General features: G+C 37.6%; 1 protein-coding gene across 26 annotated transcripts in view; it reads left to right on the forward strand.

Moving 5' to 3' along the window:
- PLEKHA5 (pleckstrin homology domain containing A5) overlaps nt 1–23,170 on the forward strand; it is a 238,832-nt gene that overhangs the window by 112,343 nt on the left and 103,319 nt on the right. The window contains exons 1-2 of one of the 26 annotated variants that reach the window (XM_078075696.1): nt 8,302–8,369; nt 9,795–9,857. The exons of 24 other annotated variants lie outside the window; for them this stretch is intronic. Coding sequence is in view for 1 of the 2 variants with exons in the window: in XM_078075686.1 (XP_077931812.1) it covers nt 8,393–8,427 (35 nt within the window). In the remaining variant the exon portion in view is untranslated. Of the gene's footprint in view, nt 1–8,280; nt 8,428–9,794; nt 9,858–23,170 lie in introns of those variants that run through there. One more of the 26 variants, XM_078075686.1, reaches the window with a different exon arrangement.

A 23,170-nucleotide genomic window follows, 5' to 3' on the forward strand; every position in this document is an offset into this window, starting at 1 on the left:
GGGAGCTCCCCCTTCAGGGTTTCCTGACTCCATTTTAGGAGATTTCCTCTATTTTCACAAAACCGTGAAAATATTTTCCTTGAGGCCTATTTTTTGATGATAATGAAACTGGTAACACTGTCATATGTTTGATTTTATTCCTGCATCAAAAACAGACTATGTATCTTCCGGGCAGATGGTACAAGTATAGAATTGACTTAGTACTTGGATAATAAATGCTTTGTTAGTAAATCAGGCTCTGTAGTAGATTTTATAATTTCTTTCAGAATGAAAATCAATAGATATGCAGATAGAATATAAGCCACAAACTGTCATTCAAAGATGTATACTCATCCAGAGTTAAAGTTAGGACCTAGGCAAGGAAACTAAACTTAGCTAAATTTGTATTTGTTTTCTTACTCCTATAACTTGGTTGTTGATTTATTATATCATATTCATCAACATGTTCTTGAGTTTGCATTTTTTTATTGTGCTAGAATTTCAGATTATCTTTCATAAACACGAGTACTTCCAAATCCAGTTTCCTTAGTTACAATTGCACATTTAAATACAAACTTAGTAAATTTAAAGTTTGCATCATACGTTTGTTGCACACACACACTTTGACTTGGAATTTTTCCAGAATTGTAATGGTTAAAGTAAAAATGTAGTTAAAGATTCCAGAGCCCATTAAAAAATTCACCACTCAAAATCCAGTTTTTTTCCTATCAAGTGAAATTGTCAGGACGCCTGGATGGCTCAGTCGGTTAAACGTCTGCCTTCGGCTCAGGTCATGATCCCAGGGTCCTGGGATCGAGTCCCACATGGGGCTCCTCTCTCAGAGGGGAGCCTCCTTCTCCCTCCCCCACTCCCCTTCTCACTGTCTTCCTCTGTCAAATAATTCTAAAATCTTTTTTAAAAAAAGAGAAATTGTCTTCAGGCATCCAGAGAAGAGTTTATATATTCAAAGGAGCTGTAAATATGACCAGGCATCTCATCCATAGCTCAGAAGTTGATGTATCATATGATAATAGAAGGGAAGACAGATTATCAGTTTTAATGGCCATATCATTATTGCCTCTTTGATTGTATCTTTCACTTTGGTTTGTATTTGCTTGTATGAATGAACTTACTAGAATTAGTCCACTCTCCATGGGTATATACCTTCTGTTTATTGTGCAAATTAGTTTATGTACATCCCTATTGGCAGATTCTTTGAAATGTAAGTATGCATGACTGCATATTTTGTCAGTTATGCTAACTGTTCCTGATATATAGTACTGGAACTACCCCAGTGAGGGATATTGAGGGAAATCTCTCTGAAGACTTAACATCTGAGCTGCACCTAAATCCTACGAATTGTCATAACACGGGTTATGACAGTTCAGAAAGAGGAAGTTGTGGCTGTCAATCTCACACAAAAAATGGACAGAACTTAGAAAGGATTAGAAGAAATAAAGAGAGTATAAAATGGCTAAGTCATCATCTTATTAAACTGGCCTTCAAGAGCCAAACTTGTTCATTGATGACCTGAGAACTAGATATTTTCAAATTAGAAGGCTCTGAGTCCTGTTAGCAAGCAAGTATATTTTAGTAGCTACCACTCCCTGGGGGAGAAGATTCTAATGGTATGAAGGACTTTCATTTTAATTGGTCCCTTCCTAAGCAGGTGTTTATGGGTTAATTTGATTCTTAAATCATTCAGCTCTTCCAATTTTTCCAGGAGTTTGCTGTGTTGTGAAAGTTCAGCTCTAATAGAAAACCAAGATTATAATATAGAACAACCCTTGAACATTTCTTGGGTAGTAAATGGAGAATATCCGAACTGCTAATGTCAGTGTTGTTAACCTTAAAAATGGGAACTGCCAGTTATTTTACCAACAAAAAATGAGTTTATTTGGGGATAAAAGAAAATTGCAATCCAAGACAAACTAGCTGCAGAAAAACCCGGCAACAAAGGAGAAGAATGCTTTGTTGGGAAGGGTGTTACAAACTAAAAGCCCCTTGGAGCAACCTGGGAGTTGGAAGTATGTGACTTTTCATTGGCTGAGCTGTTGGGGTTAGTGAGGGGAGATAAAGAAAGCCTCTCTTCCTCCACTGGAATAGTAGAATAGTATCCACATGCAAGGTCAAGTCCATTTGTCCAAGGTCCAAGTTCCTGTTGGGTCTGCAGTGGACCAGGAGTGGTAGTGTCAGTGAGCCCTCATGCTCAAACTATAGACCCTAATAGTTAAAACCAGAAATAAACAAGACCACTTACCTCATGCTCTAACTGCAACCCATTGTTCTTTTTTTTTTCTTATTCTGTTCTTATTGCCACACTTTCTTGAGGCATTGATGAAGATGTTTTGCAATGACCAGAACATTATAGCCACCAGAGACCAGAAAAGCTCTGATAGCAGCTGAATGCCTAGAAGACCACACCCACCCAGCATGTCCCCTTCCCTGCCCATGATCATAGGCTGAACACACACCCACCCCCACCCATGATCACAGGCTCCCTGCCTGCTGTCTTGCATGTACCCCCATCCCAACCTCTCCTTATAAAACTCTTAAGTGTCAGGGCACTTGGGCAGCTCATTGGTTAATTGGCCCACTCTTGGTTTCAGCTCAGGTCATGATCTCAGGGTTGAGATCAAGTCCCACTTCGGGCTCCGTGCTCAGAGTGGAGTCTGCTTGTCCCTCTCCCTCCCCCTCTGCCCCTTTCCCTGCTCACTCTCTAAAATAAATAAATAAAATGTTTAAAACTCTATAAAAATCTATAAAACTCCATCTTGCCGGCGGAGGAGGCTTGAGCCTTCCGCCTTCCCTGGCTGCCAGCACCTAAAATAAATTTCTCCCTTTTCTCTTTTTCCAAATACTCATCTTTTGAGTTATTGGCTTCTCTTGCAAACTCAAACTCGGTTTGTCCAATTTTGTTCAGCAACATTGTTGGCAAACCCAGCCAGGAGCTGTGTTTTCAATTTGTCCAGCCTCCCCAGGATTCCATAGGACAGAGCGGTTGACCACACAGTGCACCAGGTCTTACCCATTCAATTCTGGAGTTAGTGGCTGTGTTAGATCATTCAGTAACAGTAGGGTATGAGAGCTCCCGGTGCCAAAACCTCCTGACTCCATTTTAGTGAGGATTCCCATTACTAATTTTTCACAGTATCCAATGATGATAAATAAGTTCGTGTTAGAAGAAGTTGTTGGCCCAGCATTCACATTGACTGTCTCCTTGGTGGTACAGAGTTTGTTTTTATACTGAACTTCAAGTTTTGTAGTGCTTACCTGTGCAGTGAATTTGTGGGACATTTGGGATCCCTCTCAGGCTATAATTGGGTGTGAGCTTAATTTCGGTGAGTTGATTTACTCTCTGCCTGGTTACCATCTTTTAACAGAAGGTATTGAGGATATGTGAGAGAGATATACTCTATTTGTGAATTACTTTTAATATACTTTTGTAATTAGTGCTACTTTGGTATTTTCTCTTTAAGTCATAAAGATACGGTGTGATGCTAAGATAAATGAATTTGGAAATTTGGGAGGAAGGAAAAAGAGGCTGTTGGTGTTCTTACTTTATTTTGGTGTAACTTTGCTTTTGAATATTGTATTGTGATATGTATTGTGATAAGAAATATATTCGTTCTTTGTTCCTGGTTCCTGGCACAAAGTTCCTCAAAACCCATGGAATTTCCTGAGGAATCAGAGTACCCTTTGTTATTCAGAAGGAGCCCTTTTTGAGCTTATACAAATGAGGTGATTAAGAGTGGGGACCCTAGATAGCCTTAGGATGGGGCTGGTCACCAGAAAGATCAAATGATGAGAACTTTCAGCCCTACCCACTGACCTCAGGGAGAGGGAAACTGGGGGATTCCATACTGCAGATTAAGCTCCATAGAAACTCTTAACAAGATTTGATGAGCTTCCAGGTTAGTCAACACATCTACTTGCTGGGGAGGGTGGTGTACCCCAGTTCCATAGGGACAGAAGCTCCTGTGCTCAGGACCCTTCCAAACCCTGCTGTGTGTACCTCTTCATCTGGCTATTCAACTATATCCTTTATAATATCTTCTATAAGAAATTTTTAAACATAAGTAAATGTTTCTGTAAGTTCTGTGAACTGCTCCAGCAAATTAATCAAAGCTGAGAAGGGGGTTGTGGGAACCTCCAGTTTATACCCAGTGGGTCAGAAGCACAGGTTACAACCTGGATTTAAGATTGTTATCTAAGGTGGAGGCAGTCTTGTGGGACAGAGCCCTTACTTAACCTGTGGGTTCTGACACATCTCCAGGTACATGGTGTCGAATTGAGTTCAATGCTTAGTGGTGTTGGAAAAAACACACATCAGAAACATGCATTTGTGGTCTTCTCATACTAGTTTTTTTCTCATCTGAGAGATTTGCATTATTGACCTAGGAGATGAAATCAATAATCAACTGATGGAACATTTGAGTGCTTTCTGTTCTCTAGCACTATTAGTGTATGGAAAAGGGATTGGTAGATCTGTTTCTCACCCATTAAGAGGACTGCTCCTTTGGGTGTTAGTGATGAGTAAATTGGCACCAAATTATGGAGACAGTTGTGTGCTGGATCAAGTCGTTTGGACTTCAGCTTGTTTTGCAGAGGGAAGCCTGGGAACCAGGTTACATAAGTTAAGATCAAGTGGCATTTCTAAGAAGTGTAGTCAAGAGTTTTAAATTCCACTGAGAAGTGAAGTTAAAAGACATGAAAAATGATAGTCCTCACAACTGAATCCTTAGTCATTATCATAAACATCCCTAAAGAATACACTGAAACACATTATTTGCTGGTGAATACTTCGGAGGCCCTCATTGGACTTTTCCTCTGTGGCTTTTTAATGAAGCATGCCCTATAGCATAGAGATACATGGAAAGAGAATCAGGATTAATTTAGATTTAAGATTTCCTACTGATTTAAAGAAGTTTACTAGCTCTGATATAGTAGTGAGGCATACATCCACAGTCTACCTCAGCTTCCTTTTCTAAAACGTGGTTTGGGCAGAATTGAGAAAGCTAAACTAGCTATCACTGACATTTAGGAAAAGCAGGGGAGAATCTTATAAGGCATTTGGGAAAATTGTCTTTTTGGCATTTTTTTTTTCCCTTAAATGAATAGTTTCTCTGTTAATTGGGCACCTTTTGTAGGTGTAAAATTTAGATTTCATCTTAAATATGTACTTTTACAACTACTGGTACCTCTAACTGAAATCTCCTCTTGAAGCAGTTAGGCCTGTTGTCATTTACTTTGTTACGCCTTTTCCAGATTCCCCCCAGCCATTTAGCCACTTCCTTTTCAGTGCTCTGCAGATCAGGTTATGTTCTAATGATCTGTTTACAGCTCTCTTTTCCCTATTAAACTGTCAGTTCCAAGCTGTTAAGGCCTTGAGAGGAGGGACCTTCTCTCACTCCCTCTTTTTCCCTGTGGAAGTCCTTGTAAGCTGTGGGTGGGTGATGAGGGGGCCCGAGCCTCCCAGGTTCTAGAGAAATAATGCAAGGTGCTGGTAACTTCATAAACCAAACGCTTGGTCGACTTGTTAGTTCTCAGTATTCCTGTTAATCTTCTAGAATCTTGACAGATCTCTACTGCTTCATTATTGTTTTTCTCCTAGCAGCCATATGCAGAACCACCATGTCACTGTGATTCTACAAACGTATTACAGAAATGTCTGCCTTTGCATAGGATAATTTTATAGCATCTACAACAATGAATACACCTAAACCAGATCTGCTAGAATAATATAAAACTTCCTTCTTAGTATTTTTAGAGGTGTTTTGTTATAACCAGCCTGATAATGAGAACAGTTGAAGACATTGTATATAATAGAAGGTTGATTTGGGTTTGGGAGTGGGGCTGTGATAAGCTTAATACATTTTCATCTCCATATATTCTGTTTATAGGTTGTTAATGATTTGTGTCATTTAAAGGGGGCTATGGTAGGGGCGCCCAGGTGGCTCAGTCGGTTAAGCATCTGCCTTCAGCTTAGGTCATGATCTCAGGATCCTGGGATCAGGCCCCGCGTTGGGCTCCCTGCTCAGCCAGGGCGTCTGCTTCTCCCTCGCCCTCTGCCTGCCGCACCCCCTGCTTGTGCTCTCTCTCTCACTGTCAAATAAATAACATCTTTAATAAAAATTAAAATAAAGGGGGCTATGGAACTTTTAGAACTGTGGGAAAAATTGTTGACTTTGATGTTTTCAAGAATGGGTTTTGTTTTCTTTCTTTGTATAAGGAGTTTAAACTGAACATAATTGAGACTAGCAAAATCTTCACTTTGAAAAAATGGGGAAGATCGTGAATCACTACTTTTCTAAAACATATGCAAACCCTTCTGGTTATAGCAAACTGTGTTGGCTTGCTTGTCTGTATTTCAAACTACATGATGAAACAATTTTGTTTTCTCAACGTGAGATGCTATTTTCAATTTTTGCTGTAGCAGTTTCATATGAAAGGAGTGTTGTAGCGCCAGTTATGTTACATGCTAGATTTAGTTGTAAGACAACTCAACTCATATTGAGGGAACTGAACATTTTTATGACATTGGCATTCCTACAAGATATTTACAATATGTTTTGTAAAATGGTTTGTTCATGTACTCATTTAAAAATCACCATTTTGGGCAAAGGGCATGAAATGCAGAAGAACTATGGTTGGCCTTTAATATGAAATAACATTTAATTCAACATTTATTATGTGGTAAGCACTGTTCAGTTGCTTGTGTAGTTTTTCTCATATAATTCTCACAAAAATCCCATGAAGATTAAATTGTTATCTTTATTTTCTATGTAAGGAAATGGAGGTGTGCAGAAGCAAAGTAACTTACCTGTCCCCAGAGAACTATTGATAAAAAGAGTTTGACTCCTGTCTCTGATTCCAGAGCCAGGTGCTTGTGACCATGAAGCTGGGACAGCCTTCTGTGTGAATGGGCGTATGAAGAAAGGGGTAACATCACTTGCACCCAAACCACAAACACATGCGCAGTTAGAACTGTGTGATGGCATGTATTTCTATTAGATTTGTAAAGAAGAAAAGTAATTGTCAATACCCAGTTTGTGGGGAAAGGAGAAATCTAATGCGTTGAGATACACAAGTTTTTACCTCTTTTTGGAGGACAAAGCATGTAAATGTTGAAAATGTGCACATGATTTGACCTACCCATCCCACTTCTCTTTTTTTTTTTAATTTTTTATTATGTTAATCACCATACATTACATCATTAGTTTTTGATGTAGTGTTCCATGATTCATTGTTCGTGCATAACACCCAGTGCTCCATGCAGAACGTGCCCTCTTTAATACCCATCACCAGGCTAACCCATCCTCCCACCCCCCTCCCCTCTAGAACCCTCAGCCACTTCCAAGAATTAATCCTACACAGCTAAACACAGGAAAGCACAAAGATGTCTGGACAGTGGTATACATTAAGTATTATTTATAATAATAAAAAATTAATAAGTGTCCAGGAGGAATCAGGTTTAGGTAATTGTGATGGGTAGCCATCAAAAAAGGAAAAGTTAAGAATATATTTATTGACATGGGAAACTGTCTATGGCATAGAGCAGGTTGCAAACAACATATATAGTTTGATTTCCTTATATTGAAATATGTTTATATATACAAACTCTGGTCTACCAGAATGTAAACAACTGGTATGTTTACTGCTAGATAGTATAATTTAGTGATCAAATATGTAGGCAGTTAGCGACACTCAATCTGGGTTTGAATCCTGTTTAGTCCACTTAATAGCATTGTTCCATAACTACTCTGTGTCTCAGTTTCTTCAGTAAAATGAAGAACTTCTATTACTGCGTTATGAGGTTCAGATGAGTTTGTAAAGTGATTGACCTAGCAAGTGATCAATAAATCTAAGCAGCTGTTATCATTTCTGGGCGGTGGAACACCAGGCAATTTTAACTTTATGCCTTTTATTGGTTGAATTTTTTGAAATAAGTATGTATAAACTTTGGAAGCAACAACAACAAAAAATGTTTTTAGAGGAGTCGTTTAAATTGGTATGCTTACAGTTTTAACAGGAAACGTCTATTTATTTTGAGCTAAGGTTATGTAAATGGAATGTTTTCTTCAAGAGCTGCTTGCAACCGTATATGCTGGTATTTTACTCTATGCTATATGCCAGTCTTAAAGGGAATTGAAATCATATTTCACTCTTATAGCTGGAAGGCGTGCATAGTCACAACAGAGTCTTCCTGGAGAAGCTGCCTGAATTTGCAGCTGCAGTGACATGTTGGTACGTGACGTCAGTCTGGTGTCAGACTTGCAGGGTGGCAGGCTGGCCTGACAGCCCCAGTGCATTTCCTTAGTGCTTAGTCCCCACAGTGCTCATTTGGGAGCAGCTCAAAGACAAAGGAGTTGAGTCTGATTCTCATTTCAGTATCCTTTTTGCCTGTAGTTAAATGTCTGTTCACAAATGTGATTTTGATGAAGGCTGGTGAGTAATTCTTGTTACTTTTATATATTTATGTATTAGTAACAAATAAATCATGGCTAAATGAGCATTAGGACTTTTTTCTCAGTTAATGATCCTGTAGTAAATAATCTTTGTGGCCCTGGTGCCAGGCACAGTGCCTAATGCAAAAGAATTGACATATTATAAATGTTTCTACAACTGAAGTATTGTGTTTTTGTAAAAATATAAATACTGTACATCATTAGGTTTTCAGATGAGTTGGGCATTTTAAAATGTAATCTTCCTCTTAGTCTCTCCTTAACTTTAAGCTACATAAATGCATAGTAGTTGTATATTGCTTTCAAGCCTAAAGATTTTAATTAAATTTTTACATTTATCTTGTTTACTTTTTAACTTAGAAGAGAAGCTTGTATATTTTTTTTTCCTTGAAGAGAACTAAATGAATAATTCTCAGAAATTCCTGTGGAGATGTTAACAGTATTCATTACATAATGTTTTTATTAAAATATATATTAATACTATTTTAAACTAACAATTGGTTGAAGCTGCTGTTTATTTATTTAAGTTAATTATTTGGGCTGTTTCAGTAATGTGATTCAAAAATAGGAATCCTCATTAACCTAAAATTTGAAAGCAATATAATGGTAGGAGATTATTATAGACAACATTTTGGCATTTAAAGAAATAAAGTTACTACTGTCACTGGTTATAAAAACTGGGCAACATGCCTTTAAAGATTTATTTCTTATTAACAATATTCATGTTTCTTTGAGTTCACTATTGATTTAGTTGTTTTGAAGGCATTAATTTAAGTAGATTAGACTGGGAAAGACTTTTTTTTGTATGTATGTAGCTATTTTGCTTGTAACTTTCTTCTCCATTTTGAGGAGATGGATGATATTATTTTAATTTCATACTATTTGTATAGTACAAACTGAAGCCTTTAAAGTCTTACATTTTGCCATTTCTGGTATAATTCTTTTTATGCGGGCTCAGTAGCAGTCTTGTGATTTCAGGGTTTTTTAGTATTTTCAAACAAAGTTTTCTCTTAACAGGCACTTTCTACTTTTTAAATCTAGTTGAAGAAAGGGCAATATGGAAATTCTTAATATTTTAAATATTTTCACATCAGTTTTCTGAAACAAAGAATAAGACGCCTGTACATATTTTTTCTGTGAATTACATAATTGAGTATTGAAAGGAAATTATCTAAGCTATCTTTTTATATGTGAATGTAAAAAATATCAAATTTGAGGAATTTGCAATCACTGCCTCATATGTGACTCCAAGTATACATTATACTTCTGCATTTTGGAAGCGTGGACGTATAGAAGGAGGGTCTCAAGTTCATTTTATTTGACTTGATGGCCTTAATTCAAGATTCACAGTTTTTCCATTGAGTTGCAAAATTTTAAGCTGGAAGCTGAAAATTCTGCCCAAAGCCAGAAAATGTAAGTATATGGAGAACTCATGAATATTTTTATTCCCTTTAAAAATTTATCTTGAGCCCACTTAAAATATTTTAACATGGTTTTAAAATAGCCTATATTTTAAACTTTATCAGGAAGTTACTATAGTAACGATGAATCGGAATATATTCAGCATACATTTTAAACAAAGATGTTTTTGAGGCATCATGACATCAGAGGTCATTGGCCTACATGCTGCTAAAGTTCAAGTGAAGGGAAGTTACTTAAACTTCTTTGTATGAACAGGAAATTAAATCTAGCCAAAAGCAGGGAGTGGGGAGAGGGATGAGCAGAACTGCAGGGGGAAAATAACCTGAAATTGACATAAAAGTTTTAGGGAAGTCTAAAACAGTAGAGAATAAAGTACTTGTCTGTTTTCTAGTGAATAAGGTACGCTTTAAGGAACTCTTTTCCACGAATACTGAAGCCTGATGGAAAAGTATAATTGTGCTTTTCTTTTTTGAAATTTAGCTTAGTAAAACTGAGATGAAATCGTATTCTTTTAGCTAATAGTCTTGAACCATATGTTTGTTTTCTAGCGGTGTACAGTACAAAACCTGTGCATCATAAATGCTTAGTAAATATTTGACCATGAGTAAATGAATTGATTAAGCAAGCTAAATGAATGACGAGACTCCCTTGATCCTTGTATTGGAGAGATTTCATTTTCACTGTGATGATGAAAACCTGCTAGTTATCAAACCAACTAATAGGGTAGTACATAGCCTAGTACTCTGTTAGAAAGAGACGTGTCTCTGGAGTTCAATACTGCCATCACCGTGGCCTGCAGTGGCCACTGGATTTCACTGGTCACTCTACTTACTGTCTCTGCTGTAGGAAGTGGGCCTTACCCTGCCATTCTGGGTCAGATTTCTGTCCCACTCCCGCCTCATCTGTAAGTGAGAAATTTCTCACTCCTCAGGGATAATGATTTGTTCACTAAACGATGCCTTAATTAAGTGCTGTGTGCGTCACAGAAGTGCCTTGAACCTTTTCAGAGTTAAAAAATATATATTTGCCCCTAAGAGTGAAGCAGATACATTGCTTCCAAACTTATATAGTAAACTGGGCGCCTGGGTGGCTCAGTCGTTAAGCATCTGCCTTCAGCTCAGGTCATGATCCCAGGGTCCTGGGATCGAGCCCCGCATCGGGCTCCCCGCTGAGCGGGAAGCCTGCTTCTCCCTCTCCCACTCCCCCTGCTTCTGTTCCCTCTCTCGCTGTGTCTCTCTCTGTCAAATAAATACATAAAATCTTTAAAAAAAAAAATACAAAACTTATATGTAAATGTTTTATATGTAAGTATGTTGTTACTCAAAGCCTAGATTTTCTGCCCCGTTTCTGTACCCACCCCTCCCCTTCAGTCGGTGCTAAATCCCAGCCACATCCGACTGCTGCTCCTCAGGCTCAGTTCAAGTGGCAGCACTTCTGGGACATCTTCCCTGCTCTTCCCCTTGCTATAAGCAAGACCAATCCTGACTTGGCCTCCCCTTTGTATTTTCATTATGGTTCTATTACTCTTCCGGTTTGTTTACAAAGTCTTTGTTTCACAGAGGTATTTGACTTAGTAACTGCCTTTTTGTTCTTGCAGTGATTGTTCAGATAAAGCTCATGCAGTACCAAACTGATTAAACACTGCGCAATGAAGAAGAGTCAAGTTCAGTGATTACTGATTATTTTTTTCTGTTTGAATTGAGCTATTCTGTCAATTTGACTATGGGGAAGAATGTTTCATTTACAATAAAACAACTGGATCTTGAAACTGTGGTTCTTTACGTATAGGTTAGAATTAGGTTAACTTTTTAAAGTGGTATATGACCACACGCAGAGGAGATAGTGCTTAAATTCAACTTTTTCTGATTTGTTGTTTGCTTCCTTACCAATGATATAGTAAACTTCTGTTTAATGCATGTTACCGTAAAACATTAGTAATTGGCATTCATTAGGGGATACTAGAGTTACCTGAATTAATGCAATTCCAGGTTTTTAATATATATATATATTTTTTTAATGCCACATTATTGCTTTTAAATGCTAAGAAGAATATTCTGACTACTAACATGCTTCTGAGTTGGAGTTCCACTTAGTTTTATTTTAAAACTCCATTAGACTTTTGCAAATAAAACTTTTTTATACAAGTGACTGTAATTTTTTAAATAAGTCTTCTCTTAAACCACTATAATATCCCCTGTTAACACTTTTTTTCCCCTTATGTAGTTTTACAAGTGCTTTTTTGCATAGATTATTCAACAGTAAACTTTAACCTCAGATCAAATTATCAGGTTCTTCATTCATTATACTCATATGCAAACCACTGTACTTCACATTTAAGACAGAGCAGAGAGCCAGCAACTTTGTAAAGCAAGGAAGTGATACAATTTTAGTTTTCAAGAAATTTCTCCTAGCACATTCAAGTTTAACTAATATTTAGTGAGTACTTTGTTAGGTCCAGGTAATGTAGCTTTGTGCTACCAAGTACTTTATTCTTTCAAAAGTCCTATGGGGTAGGGTTTGTTTTTGTTGTTTGGGTTTTAGTTCCCATTTTACAAAAAATACTTAAGGTTAAGTGAGGAGGATGTTCCAAATAGGAGAGAGCCTAGTTAAAATGAGATGAATTTGAATGCTGTTAAAAGAGTCCTGGGGACATAAAAGTCGTCACTTAGGGCAGTGATGGAGATGTCTTCAGCTGTGTATTCTCATAGGGTGATTTCTGGGTGGCAACCAGAAATGTCACCTTCTTGAATGCTTGGCAGGAAATTACTTTGGTGGGTTACTGTGTATATTCTAAGAATCATATTTCTGTTCTAACCATTAAGTGCCATTTAACCTTCCCATTTAAAAGCTTCTTAAGAGTCACTGAAATGACTTACGAGTAAAAGAATTATCTCAATTATTTTAGGTATTTTTGCTTGTAATGTAATTTACCAGGTGATCTAAAACATAACCATGCCGTAGCAGTCAGAAGATGTAGCAGTTATTAATGTGATAGGTACATTTTGTTTATAACTAGCATGGAGTTAATTGAATTATTCTTGCCTTACTTCCAAATTATTTAAAATCTATTAAAAAGTGTTTATAGATTATAAATGAATATGTTGATTTTATTTGAGGTTTTGTTTAAAAGGTGATTTAGAAATTATAAATAATCCAAAACTATATCAGGTGAATTTGTATGTAAGCCTTGTATTTTTAATTTTTCTTTATTGCTCCTAGTCTATAATAATGCTTTCATCTTTGTACTTGCAGCATTACATCATGTTCATATTTTCCCACTGAGAAAAGTAAGATTTTCAGTTCCTTTGGGATGCCTTTTGTAAAACCCAGGCTTTACAATTGCTACTATTTCTACTTAAATTCTTGGGTACCTATATTTGGGAATTGTGAGGCAACGTTTATGATTATGTTGTGATAATTTTGTCTGAGCATCTAAGAGTGGAAAATGTGAGGCCTTAGAGAATTAGGAAGATAGAAAAGAAATGAGGAATCTAAAATTAAATTGAAATTGAGAAAGGTTTCATTACTGTGCTTCAGATAGATGTGGTCTTGGGGTGATGCTAGGCTGTGAGGCAGAAGGAGGCAAGACGAGGAGCCATGAGAGAGGCTGTGTGCCCCTGGTCTGTGGAAGAGGGGAAGGACCTCTAAGGAAGGTAGAGTGTTTTGTTTTAGTACCATTGGGCAGAAACAGAGATGTAGGGCGGGACTGAAAGGTCTCTTTGGCTGGGATAAGAGCCACGGTAGGGGCAGCTGTTGAAAGGTGGGATCTGAAAAGGACACCGCTCTGGCCTTGGGGCTGCCTCTTCCTCACCTTGTCACTGTGTGACTTCTGACAACTTTGTAAATGCTATGAGCCTCAGTTTATTCATTTATAAAGTGAAGATAGTAATACCTTCAAGGGTCTATGTGAGGATCAATTGTCACATTTTAAGTACAGGTGTGACACTGTCCTGCTTAAGTGGTAGCAATTGTGAAGGTGGTGATTTTAATACCTACTGCTGGAAGTGAGGATGAACGAGGTACTCACACCTGAGAAATCCTTTCTTTTTTAACCACTCCCCCACCACCACCAAAATAGGAGATGATCCATTTTCTAAATGATGAGAAAGGAGAGCAGAAGATAAAGAGTTAAGACCTTAGGGAGATGGTGGGTAAATGAATCACTGAGGTTTGAGCAGGATGTCTGGAAGCAGTTAGTTCTAAGTTAAAGGCAAATGGCATTTAGAATGAAATGTGGGGAAAGGAAATATATACTTTTCATGTTTTGCAAAAAAAAAAAAAATTACAACCTTTTAGATTGCTAACTCAGTGGTTATTTTTTCACATAACTCAGGTTCAAGAATTGAGTCTCTCTCAAGAAAGGCAGGGCACTTGTGTTTTTCTTTTGTTCTTAAAACATTGCCTTTAACTGTAGGCATCGTTTTCCATGCCAGCATATTTTCAGTTTAAAAATAAATTGCACACATAGTCATTGTAGTAGTCAGATTTCAATATAACATTTTCTCCTTTTTATTAAAAGAAAAACAAAGTAGTTATCTGTATAAAACATTAACAAACTTAACATTTAACAATATTTTAGAAATTACTGTGAACTACCATAGAACCAATTGATTGAATAACTAAGTCACTGTTGCAAACATGTTTTTAAAACCTAATTTGAGACTTTTTGAGTCTCAAAGTTGACAAGGCTGTATGATTTCTAGTGATAAAAGCTCTTCAATCTTAAAACAAGCTGGAGAGGATTATTGTCTGAAAGTGTACTGAAACCAGGGATAAATTGAGAATGTACAGTACTCCTTTTTAAGTAGAAGGATACTAAAAACAAGAGTTAACAAGTACACATCTGAGCTGTTTGTTCTATAGGTTTCAGCCTAATTTGAGAAATAAATAGCCTCCCTAGTTCCCACATCTCTCCCGTCTTGCTGCCGTGTAACAACACTGTGAATATGTGGCACCTTTTACGGGTTGGGCCCTTGTAAAAGTCCCCAAGTCATGACACCGCCTTCGTTGCCAGAGCTGCCAGGGGAACTGCCAAACCACTATGATAGCCTGCTTTTCTTAAACTAAATTAAATCCTCCTTTCTTCCCCATAAGGGAAACACGTGATTCAGAACAAATCATACAAAGGGGTTTGCATCGGAGGTTTGGAAGAGACAACGAAAATCTCCTCTGTGGAACGGTTCTCTAAAACTATGTCTTTTTTGTACACAGTGGATGAATTTTCAATGTTATTGCCAGAGTTACACATATAAAACACTACTAAAGCTTGCTTTGTCAAATGTATTACTCAGAAGAATTCTGTTGTTTTGTTGACCATGTTAATAGCAATTTTGATATTTCTTAAATTTAAAAACAGAATGGATTTTGTATTAAAGCAGTCATTGAAATTACCCATGAAACAAAGGTGTTAAAACACACACACACACACACACACACTACAAGTATTTCCACAGGAGAAAATTGCAATACTAAGAAGTATCTATAACACTGCAATTAGTTGGCCAAAACATTAAAAAAAATTTTTTCTGACACCAAAAGCGAAAAGAGTGGGACTAAATCAAACTAAAAAGTTTCTGCACAACAAAACGAAAAGGCAAACTACCAAGTGAGGAAATATTTGCAAATCATATATTTGATAAGGAGTTAATACCCAAAATATATAAAGAACTCCTACAACTCAGTAGCAACACACACACAATCCGATTTTAAAATCTTTTTTTCTTCTTTCTAAACCCATAATTTTATTGAAGTTTATATATGAAATGTGCAATTTTGTGCATTTTATGCACCTACTTAGTGTATGGAGGGGGGTATTTCCTTAGCAATGTCAGTGGCATCCTCCCTTACAAGTCTCCTGTTGAGGGAAGACTGGCAATGTGGACTGAACAAAAAAGGCCTGCTCCAGTGACCCTGGAAGGGGACACAAATACCAGCATCCACTATCTTCAGTGTCTGCCATACAGTTTAAGTTATTCTTCATATAAAAGCACCTGCCACTAAGAGTTGACCCAAACCCAGTAAATTGCTCTGTTTCCGTAACGAGGCTATAGGAGCAATGTAGTTTATCAGCTTTCTGCCCTCCCCCCTTTTTTTTAAGATTTTATTTATTCATTTGACAGAGAGAGGGAACACAAGCAGGGGGAGTGAGAGAGGGACAAGCAGGCTCCCTGCTGAGCAGAGAGCCCAATGCGGGGCTCCATCCTAGGACCCTGGGATCATGACCTGAGCTGAAGGCAGACGCTTAACTGACTGAGCCACCCAGGCGCCCCTCAGCTTTCCCTTTTTATGTAGGCTGCTAGAAAGCTCAGTACTGCCTAAAATGACCCAGCTTCATCCAGATTTTCTAGTACAGTTACCTAGATGATGTATTATTTGGTTCACAAATACAAGAGTTGAAAAGGAATAAGCTAAGATAATGAATATATTCTATCTCCAGCAGACATGTCATTTTTAACTTATTTTTATAATTTGATAGAAACATAACCATTTTATACACACACTACTTTATTCATCTTAAAATCTTTTAAAACTAAATTATTATTGAATGAAGTAGTTCCATAGAGGCTTTAAATAAGCAGGTCTTGCATTTGATCTTCTGGTTTAGTAAATGATTACACGTCTGGTAATAAATAGTGATGAGGGCATAATGCCAAGGAACAAGCCGTTTGTGTTGGTATTTGTCAGTTTCTTGATATCTTTCTAAAAATGGCATTGATTCAATCCTTTTATTTGGACTTTTGATGGAGCATGATCCGCAGATTGAGCTAGTGAATATGACCTATTTCTTTCAGCCCTGAACGCTCTGGAATAGCTGGGTCCGTTTTTTTGGTTTTGTTTTGTTTTGTTTTTTGGGTTTTTTTTTTTCTTAGTGTTGTTTGTCACTATTTAAGAACGTTCGCACATACTGCCTTTGCTAGCATAAAAGCACAGCTAATCTTTCTTCAGAACTTTTATATTAGAATTACTTTTCTCCTGTCTTTTTGACATATTAGGGGCAGAAGCATTTACCAGAAGCATGAAAACTAAGAGAGATTACAACTTTATTCATTTACAACAAATACTGAGTATAGTAGCCCCTTCTTATCTGCAGGCGATACGTTCCAAGAAGCCTAGTGGATGCCTAAAAGCACGGATAGTACCAAATGCTCTATGTACTATGTTTTTTCCTATACATACATACCTATGGTAGAGTGTAATTTATAGATTAGGCACAGAAAGAGAGTAACAACAATAACCAATAATAAAATAGAGCAATTATAACAGTCTACTGTAATATGGACTCTCTCAAATTATTTTGTACTGTACTCAGCTTTGTTCTTGGGATGATGTGAGATGATAAAATGCTTATGTGATGAGATGAAGTGAGGGGAATGACACAGGTATTGTGACAGAGCATTAGGCTACCAGTGACCTCTGGGGGACAGGTTGGAAGGATCATCACTGCGGTTGACCCATGGGTAACTGAAACTTAGTAAGTGAAAAACCATGAATGAGCGTGGCCTACTGGGTGAGTACTAATTTAAACTGTTTTAATGTAAACAGTGGACCGAACAGTAATTTAATGACAGTGACATGCTGAAAGTCCTGTTGTTCCGATTAAAATAAGCAACAATTATCAAGGACTTATTCTGTCTCAGGCCGTGTTTATGCTACTCACCCTAGAAAGGGTGAACTCACTCTCCACTAGAAAGTAAGTTTCGGGGGCGCCTGGGTGGCTCAGTTGGTTAAGCGACTGCCTTCGGCTCAGGTCATGATCCTGGAGTCCCAGGATCGAGTCCCGCATCGGGCTCCCTGCTCGGCAGGGAGTCTGCTTCTCCCTCTGACCCTCCCCCGTCTCATGCTCTCTATCTCTATCTCATTCTCTCTCTCAAATAAATAAATAAAATCTTTAAAAAAAAAAAAAAAAAAAAGAAAGAAAGTAAGTTTCGTGAGGGCAAAAAAAAAAAAAGAAAGTAAGTTTCGTGAGGGCAAAGATTCTTAGGTTTTGTTCACTGCTATCCCCAGTACCTAGAGCAGTTCTGAAACACAAACTTGTAACAACCTGTGACCCAGCTACTGCTACTAAGTTGAGGAGACTAAGGTGTGGAAAGGTAATTTAGATACCTAGCAGTGAGTGGGGGCGCTCAGATTCAAGCTTCGGGGGTCTGATAACAGAACTTGTGCTCTCAACTGCCATTATTTCCTGCTACACCTGTTGTCTCTAGAGAAGGACAGGAACCCAGAGAAATAATAAATGTGGCTTATTCAGCAGAGTTCATTGTTAGAGGGCTATGATGGGCTAGTGCAGGCTTACTGACATTTTCCTGTGGAAAGCTTTCCTGGGCATTGTAAGACATTTAGTGGCATTCTGGCCTCTACGCACTAGATAGCAGTCCCAGTTGTGACATTCAAAAATATTACATTTCTAAATGTCCCCTGGGAGATAAAATCACTCCCAGTTGAGATCCCCTGGTCTCGACTTAGAACATTAAAACATCACAGACAGGGGCTCCTGGCTGGCTCAGTCGGTGGAGCATGCGACTCTTGATATCGGGGTTGTGGGTTAAGCCCCCATTGGGTGTAGAGATTACTTAAAAATAAAACCTTAAGGGGCACCTGGGTGGCTCAGTCGGTTAAGCGGCTGCCTTCGGCTCAGGTCATGATCCCTGGGTCCTGGGATCGAGCCCCATGTCCAGCTCCCTGCTTAGTGGAGAGCCTGCTTCTCCCTCTCTCTCTGCCTGCCTCTCTGCCTACTTGTGCTTTCTCTCTCTGTGTCAAATAAATAAATAAAATCTTAAAAAAATAAAATAAAATCTAAAAAAAAAAATGAAACCTCACAGAAATCTGGAAGTAAGAGTAGGTGAATAGCTGGTGTCATATTTTTTTTAAGTTAGGACTTCTGCTATGCCACAGAGTTCAAAGACAGGATGGGAATTAGTTTGTTCTGTGACCATAAGAGTTTTTTACGTCAAGACCTGAATTTTATCTCTTCTTTATAAGGATTCTTCTAGAAACAAATTTATGTAACATCATACCTTTCCAGTTTTTCCTTTTCATTCATGAAAAGTATAAAATCTCTGGCAAGGATTTTTTAAGTGGCATCTTTTCTATTAAAGATTCAAATGTACTTTTAGCAGCATAGAAGTATGTTAGTTTGTAACTTAGGGGTACAGTCAGTTTTGCTATAACACAACACATATGCTCCTTAAAAGTCACCTCACTATGCAGCATCAGGCAATGAAAATCAGGGGGCTTTTGTAGAAGATGATTTTATTAGAAGACCACTCAAAAACTTCATAAAAGTTACACATAAAAATAAAGATAGGAATCTAATAAAAGCGGTTGCACAGTTTTACTGTTAAATGGTTAAGAAACACAAAAATACTACAGATATCCTTTACCTTGAAAAACACCTGCAGTTTGTATGTGGAAGTGAACGTTGGGAGGGTTTCAGCTTGTGAGTTTTGGGGAAGTTTTGGAAGTAAGGATATCTGAAGCTATAAAGTTGTATCACTATGTGTGAGTGAGTGTGTTTCATATGACAGGTGATGAACTAAAGTAGCTGGCAGATGTTTGAGCTTGTGCAGTCGTACAATTGGTATACTCCTATGTGCACAAACGAGAAGATCACAGACAAAATCATGCATAAACAAACACGGAATTTATGTGATATTCAAGCTTTACCTTAACATATGAATCACATTGGAGAACTCACTTTTCCACAAGTGTTAGAGCAGAATTGATAGTACTCCTGACTTGAGTTTTGAGCCCCTTCCAAAAAAGAAAAAAACTTGCGGACTACAAAAAAGATAGCAGGTGTAGGATGAGAACACTGCCTTTGTAAACAGCGCAAGGGACAAACTTTGGTAGAATTGAAGAAAGGCTGAGAATCATTGTCCTCCCCTACCCTCTCTCCTGGTCCTGGACAGTCAGTCCTCCTTTGTGCCGAAGGCAACGGCTCTGACTTGAGACTTAAACAGTGGCCCAGCCACCTCCCACAGTGCCCAGTCGATATACGTGCATAACACCAAATATGTACATAGAGATGTATATATGTATAAAATAAAGAATTAGTGTATCATGTGTTCAAAGAATTCTGTACATTAACAGAGGTGGCTTTGTGGAGATTTTTTATCAAGACTCATTTGGATTTCATTTACAGCGCTTTCACTAATTGGCAGTTAGTATTCATTTAACTTGTATTTTTAGTTTCTGTGTATGATTTAGAAATTATGGGGGCACCTGGGTGGCTCATTCGGTTAAGCAGCCAACTCTTGATCTCAGTTCAGGTCTTGATCTCAGGGTCGTGAGTTCAAGCCTCACGTTGGGCTCCATGCTGGGCATAGAGCCTACTTGAGAAAAAAAAAAAAAGAAAAAAATTATGTTTACCCTTACCATTACTTACTTTAAAATGCAACATTAGTATAAATGCCAACATAAGAAGGAATGATTTTGAAATTTAAAAATGTATTTCAAATACATTTTTAAATATATAAAAGTGTATATAAAAATATATTTGTGCAGGAGCAGTAAGGATTGACAGTCCTATCACGTGGTGGAAAATTACCACATTTAAACAGTTAAGACTGGAATTGATATTTTGGCTTGTCAACTTTTGTTTTAATTTGTTTTTGATGAAATAATTAGAAAACATTACTATGATTTTCCTGTTCGATAAATATGTTGTTTAAATTAGTTCTCAGGAGGGCATCTGGGTGGCTCAGTCGGTTAAGCGGCTGCCTTCGGCTCAGGTCATGATCCCGGCGTCCTGGGATCGAGCCCCACATCAGGCTCCTTGCTCAGCAGAGAGCCTGCTTCTCCCTCTCCCTCTGCCCCTCCCCCTGCTTGTGCTCTCTCTCTCTCTCTTTTTCTGTCAAATAAACAAAATCTTTAAAAAAATAATAATTAATAAATAAATAAATTAGTTCTCAGGAGCCAGATTTTAGGAGTATTTTATAAGACAGAACAAACAAACATTTGAGAGGACTTATTTTATGTTACAGTTATAAATATGTAGTGGGAAAAGTTATATCTTTCATTAAAAAATATTATGGTCATAGCTCATTTTATTGCGCTTCTCTGTGTTGCGCTTCACAGATAGTGTGTTTTTTACAAATTGAAGGTTTGCGGCAACCCTGCATTGAGTTAATCTTTCGGCAATATTTTTCCAACAGCGGCTGCCCACTTTCGTGTCTATCACATATTGGGAATTCTCATAATATTTCAAACTTTTTCATTATTTTTACCTTTGTTGTGATTTGTGATCAGTGATTGTGACTCACTAAAAGCTCAGATGACAGCATTTTTTAACAATAAAGCGTTTTAAATTAAGGTATGTATGTTGTTTTTTTAGACATAATATTACTGCACGCTTAATAGTGTAAACATAACTTTTATATGCACCAAGAAACCAAAAAATTCATTTCTTGTTTTATTGTGATATTCACCTTATTATAGTCATCTGGAACCAAACCTGCAATATCTCTAAAATATGCCTGTAAAAGACTTTCATGTTAGAGTGTCCTTGTAGATTTTATATGAATTTTATGTCAATATAATATCAACATTATGTAAAAGAAAATACATTGGATACTTTGAAGAAATAAAAGAACATAAATATATTCATATTTCATATTGATTTTAGTCACTGGTCTTTTAAAATAGAAACACTAAGATTTTTATTTAGTTTTATTTTAAGACATTGTGATCTGAAAAGTACTTGGACAATAAAAACATCAATTTAATTGAAAATAGTATCCACTTTGGGGAAAAGAATGTGCTCTTTTTTTAACCTTCATTATTAAATATCTCCATTCCTTTATGTCTTTGTCTAATGCTTCTAACGCGTACCCATATCTTTTTAATGGTCAGGATGTCAGAGAAGTCTGTTAGCCAGATAACCATTGCAGAGCCATGTTGTTACAATTTAGAGCTTCCAGAATATTAGTATTAGAGAGTCTACTGTATTCCTCCTAGGCAAGATGACAGAGCATAGGGAAAAAATGCAATATATAGGGGTTTATTTGCTTTCTTTCTGCAATATTGCATTGTTTTGTTTTGTTTTGTTTTTAAGAATTTGTGTATTTCGGGCGCCTGGGTGGCTCAGTTGGTTAAGCGACTGCCTTCGGCTCAGGTCATGATCCTGGAGTCCCAGGATCGAGTCCCGCATCAGGCTCCCTGCTCGGCAGGGAGTCTGCTCCTCCCTCTGACCCTCCCCCCTCATGCTCTCTCTCTCTATCTCATTCTCTCTCTCAAATAAATAAATAAAATATTAAAAAAAAAAAAAAAAAAGAATTTGTGTATTTCTATTCTTTCTACCACGCAACCAACATTGACTTTTTAATGCTTTCAAGGAGAGACTTTAAGGAAAAAAAGGTGCTATCCTCCATTTTTTATCATTAAGGTATCCCAATCCCTACCGCAGATTACTTTACCCCCCTTTGCCCCCACAGTGTTTTATTCTTTTAAACATCAGAATTTACATACCTCAACGCATTCATAGTGTTAATCACATCTGGGTACTTCAGTATTTTCCACTTATCTCCAGAGGCTTTACTTTCTTAGTTGTTCTGTTAATTTATTGCTTATTACATAAACTGGTATCCCACATGATAAGACCTTAGGTTTCTACCACTGTACTTTTGTAAATCAGCAAGTTAGAAAGTCACTCACATACCTTTTCTGTAGTGAAAATATCACTCCAAATAAATATTTAAACCCCCCAAATCTTGTGTTTTTGGCTTTTTAAATTTTTTGACAGAGAGACACAGTGAGAGAGGGAACACAAGCAGGGGGAGTGGGAGAGGGAGAAGCAGGCTTCCCAGCAGGGAGCCTAATGCAGGGCTCGATCCCAGGACCCTGGGATCATGACCTGAGCCGAAGGCAGACGCTTGACGACTGAGCCACCCAGTGCCCCTAAACCCACGAAATCTTGTATAAAAACAAAACCATCACAAAAAGCTGATAATTTATGGGAATGCAAGCTGGTGCAGCCACTCTGGAAAACAGTATGGAGGTTCCTCAAAAAGTTGAAAATAGAGCTACCCGATGACCCAGCAATTGTACTACTGGGTATTTACCCCAAAGATACAAATGTAGTGATCAGAAGGGCACCTGCACCCCAATGTTTATAGCAGCAATATCCACAATAGCCAAATTATGGAAAGGGCCCAGATGTCCATCAACAGATGAATGGATAAAGATGTGGGGGGTGTGTGTGTGTGTGTGTGTGTGTATAATGGAATATTACGCAGCCATCAAAAAAACGAAATTTTGCCATTTGCAATGACATGGATGGAACTAGAGAGTATTATGCTAAGCGAAAT

The sequence above is a fragment of the Halichoerus grypus genome, chromosome 6 (assembly GCF_964656455.1).
Source record: "Halichoerus grypus chromosome 6, mHalGry1.hap1.1, whole genome shotgun sequence".
NCBI classification, from domain to species: domain Eukaryota; kingdom Metazoa; phylum Chordata; class Mammalia; order Carnivora; family Phocidae; genus Halichoerus; species Halichoerus grypus.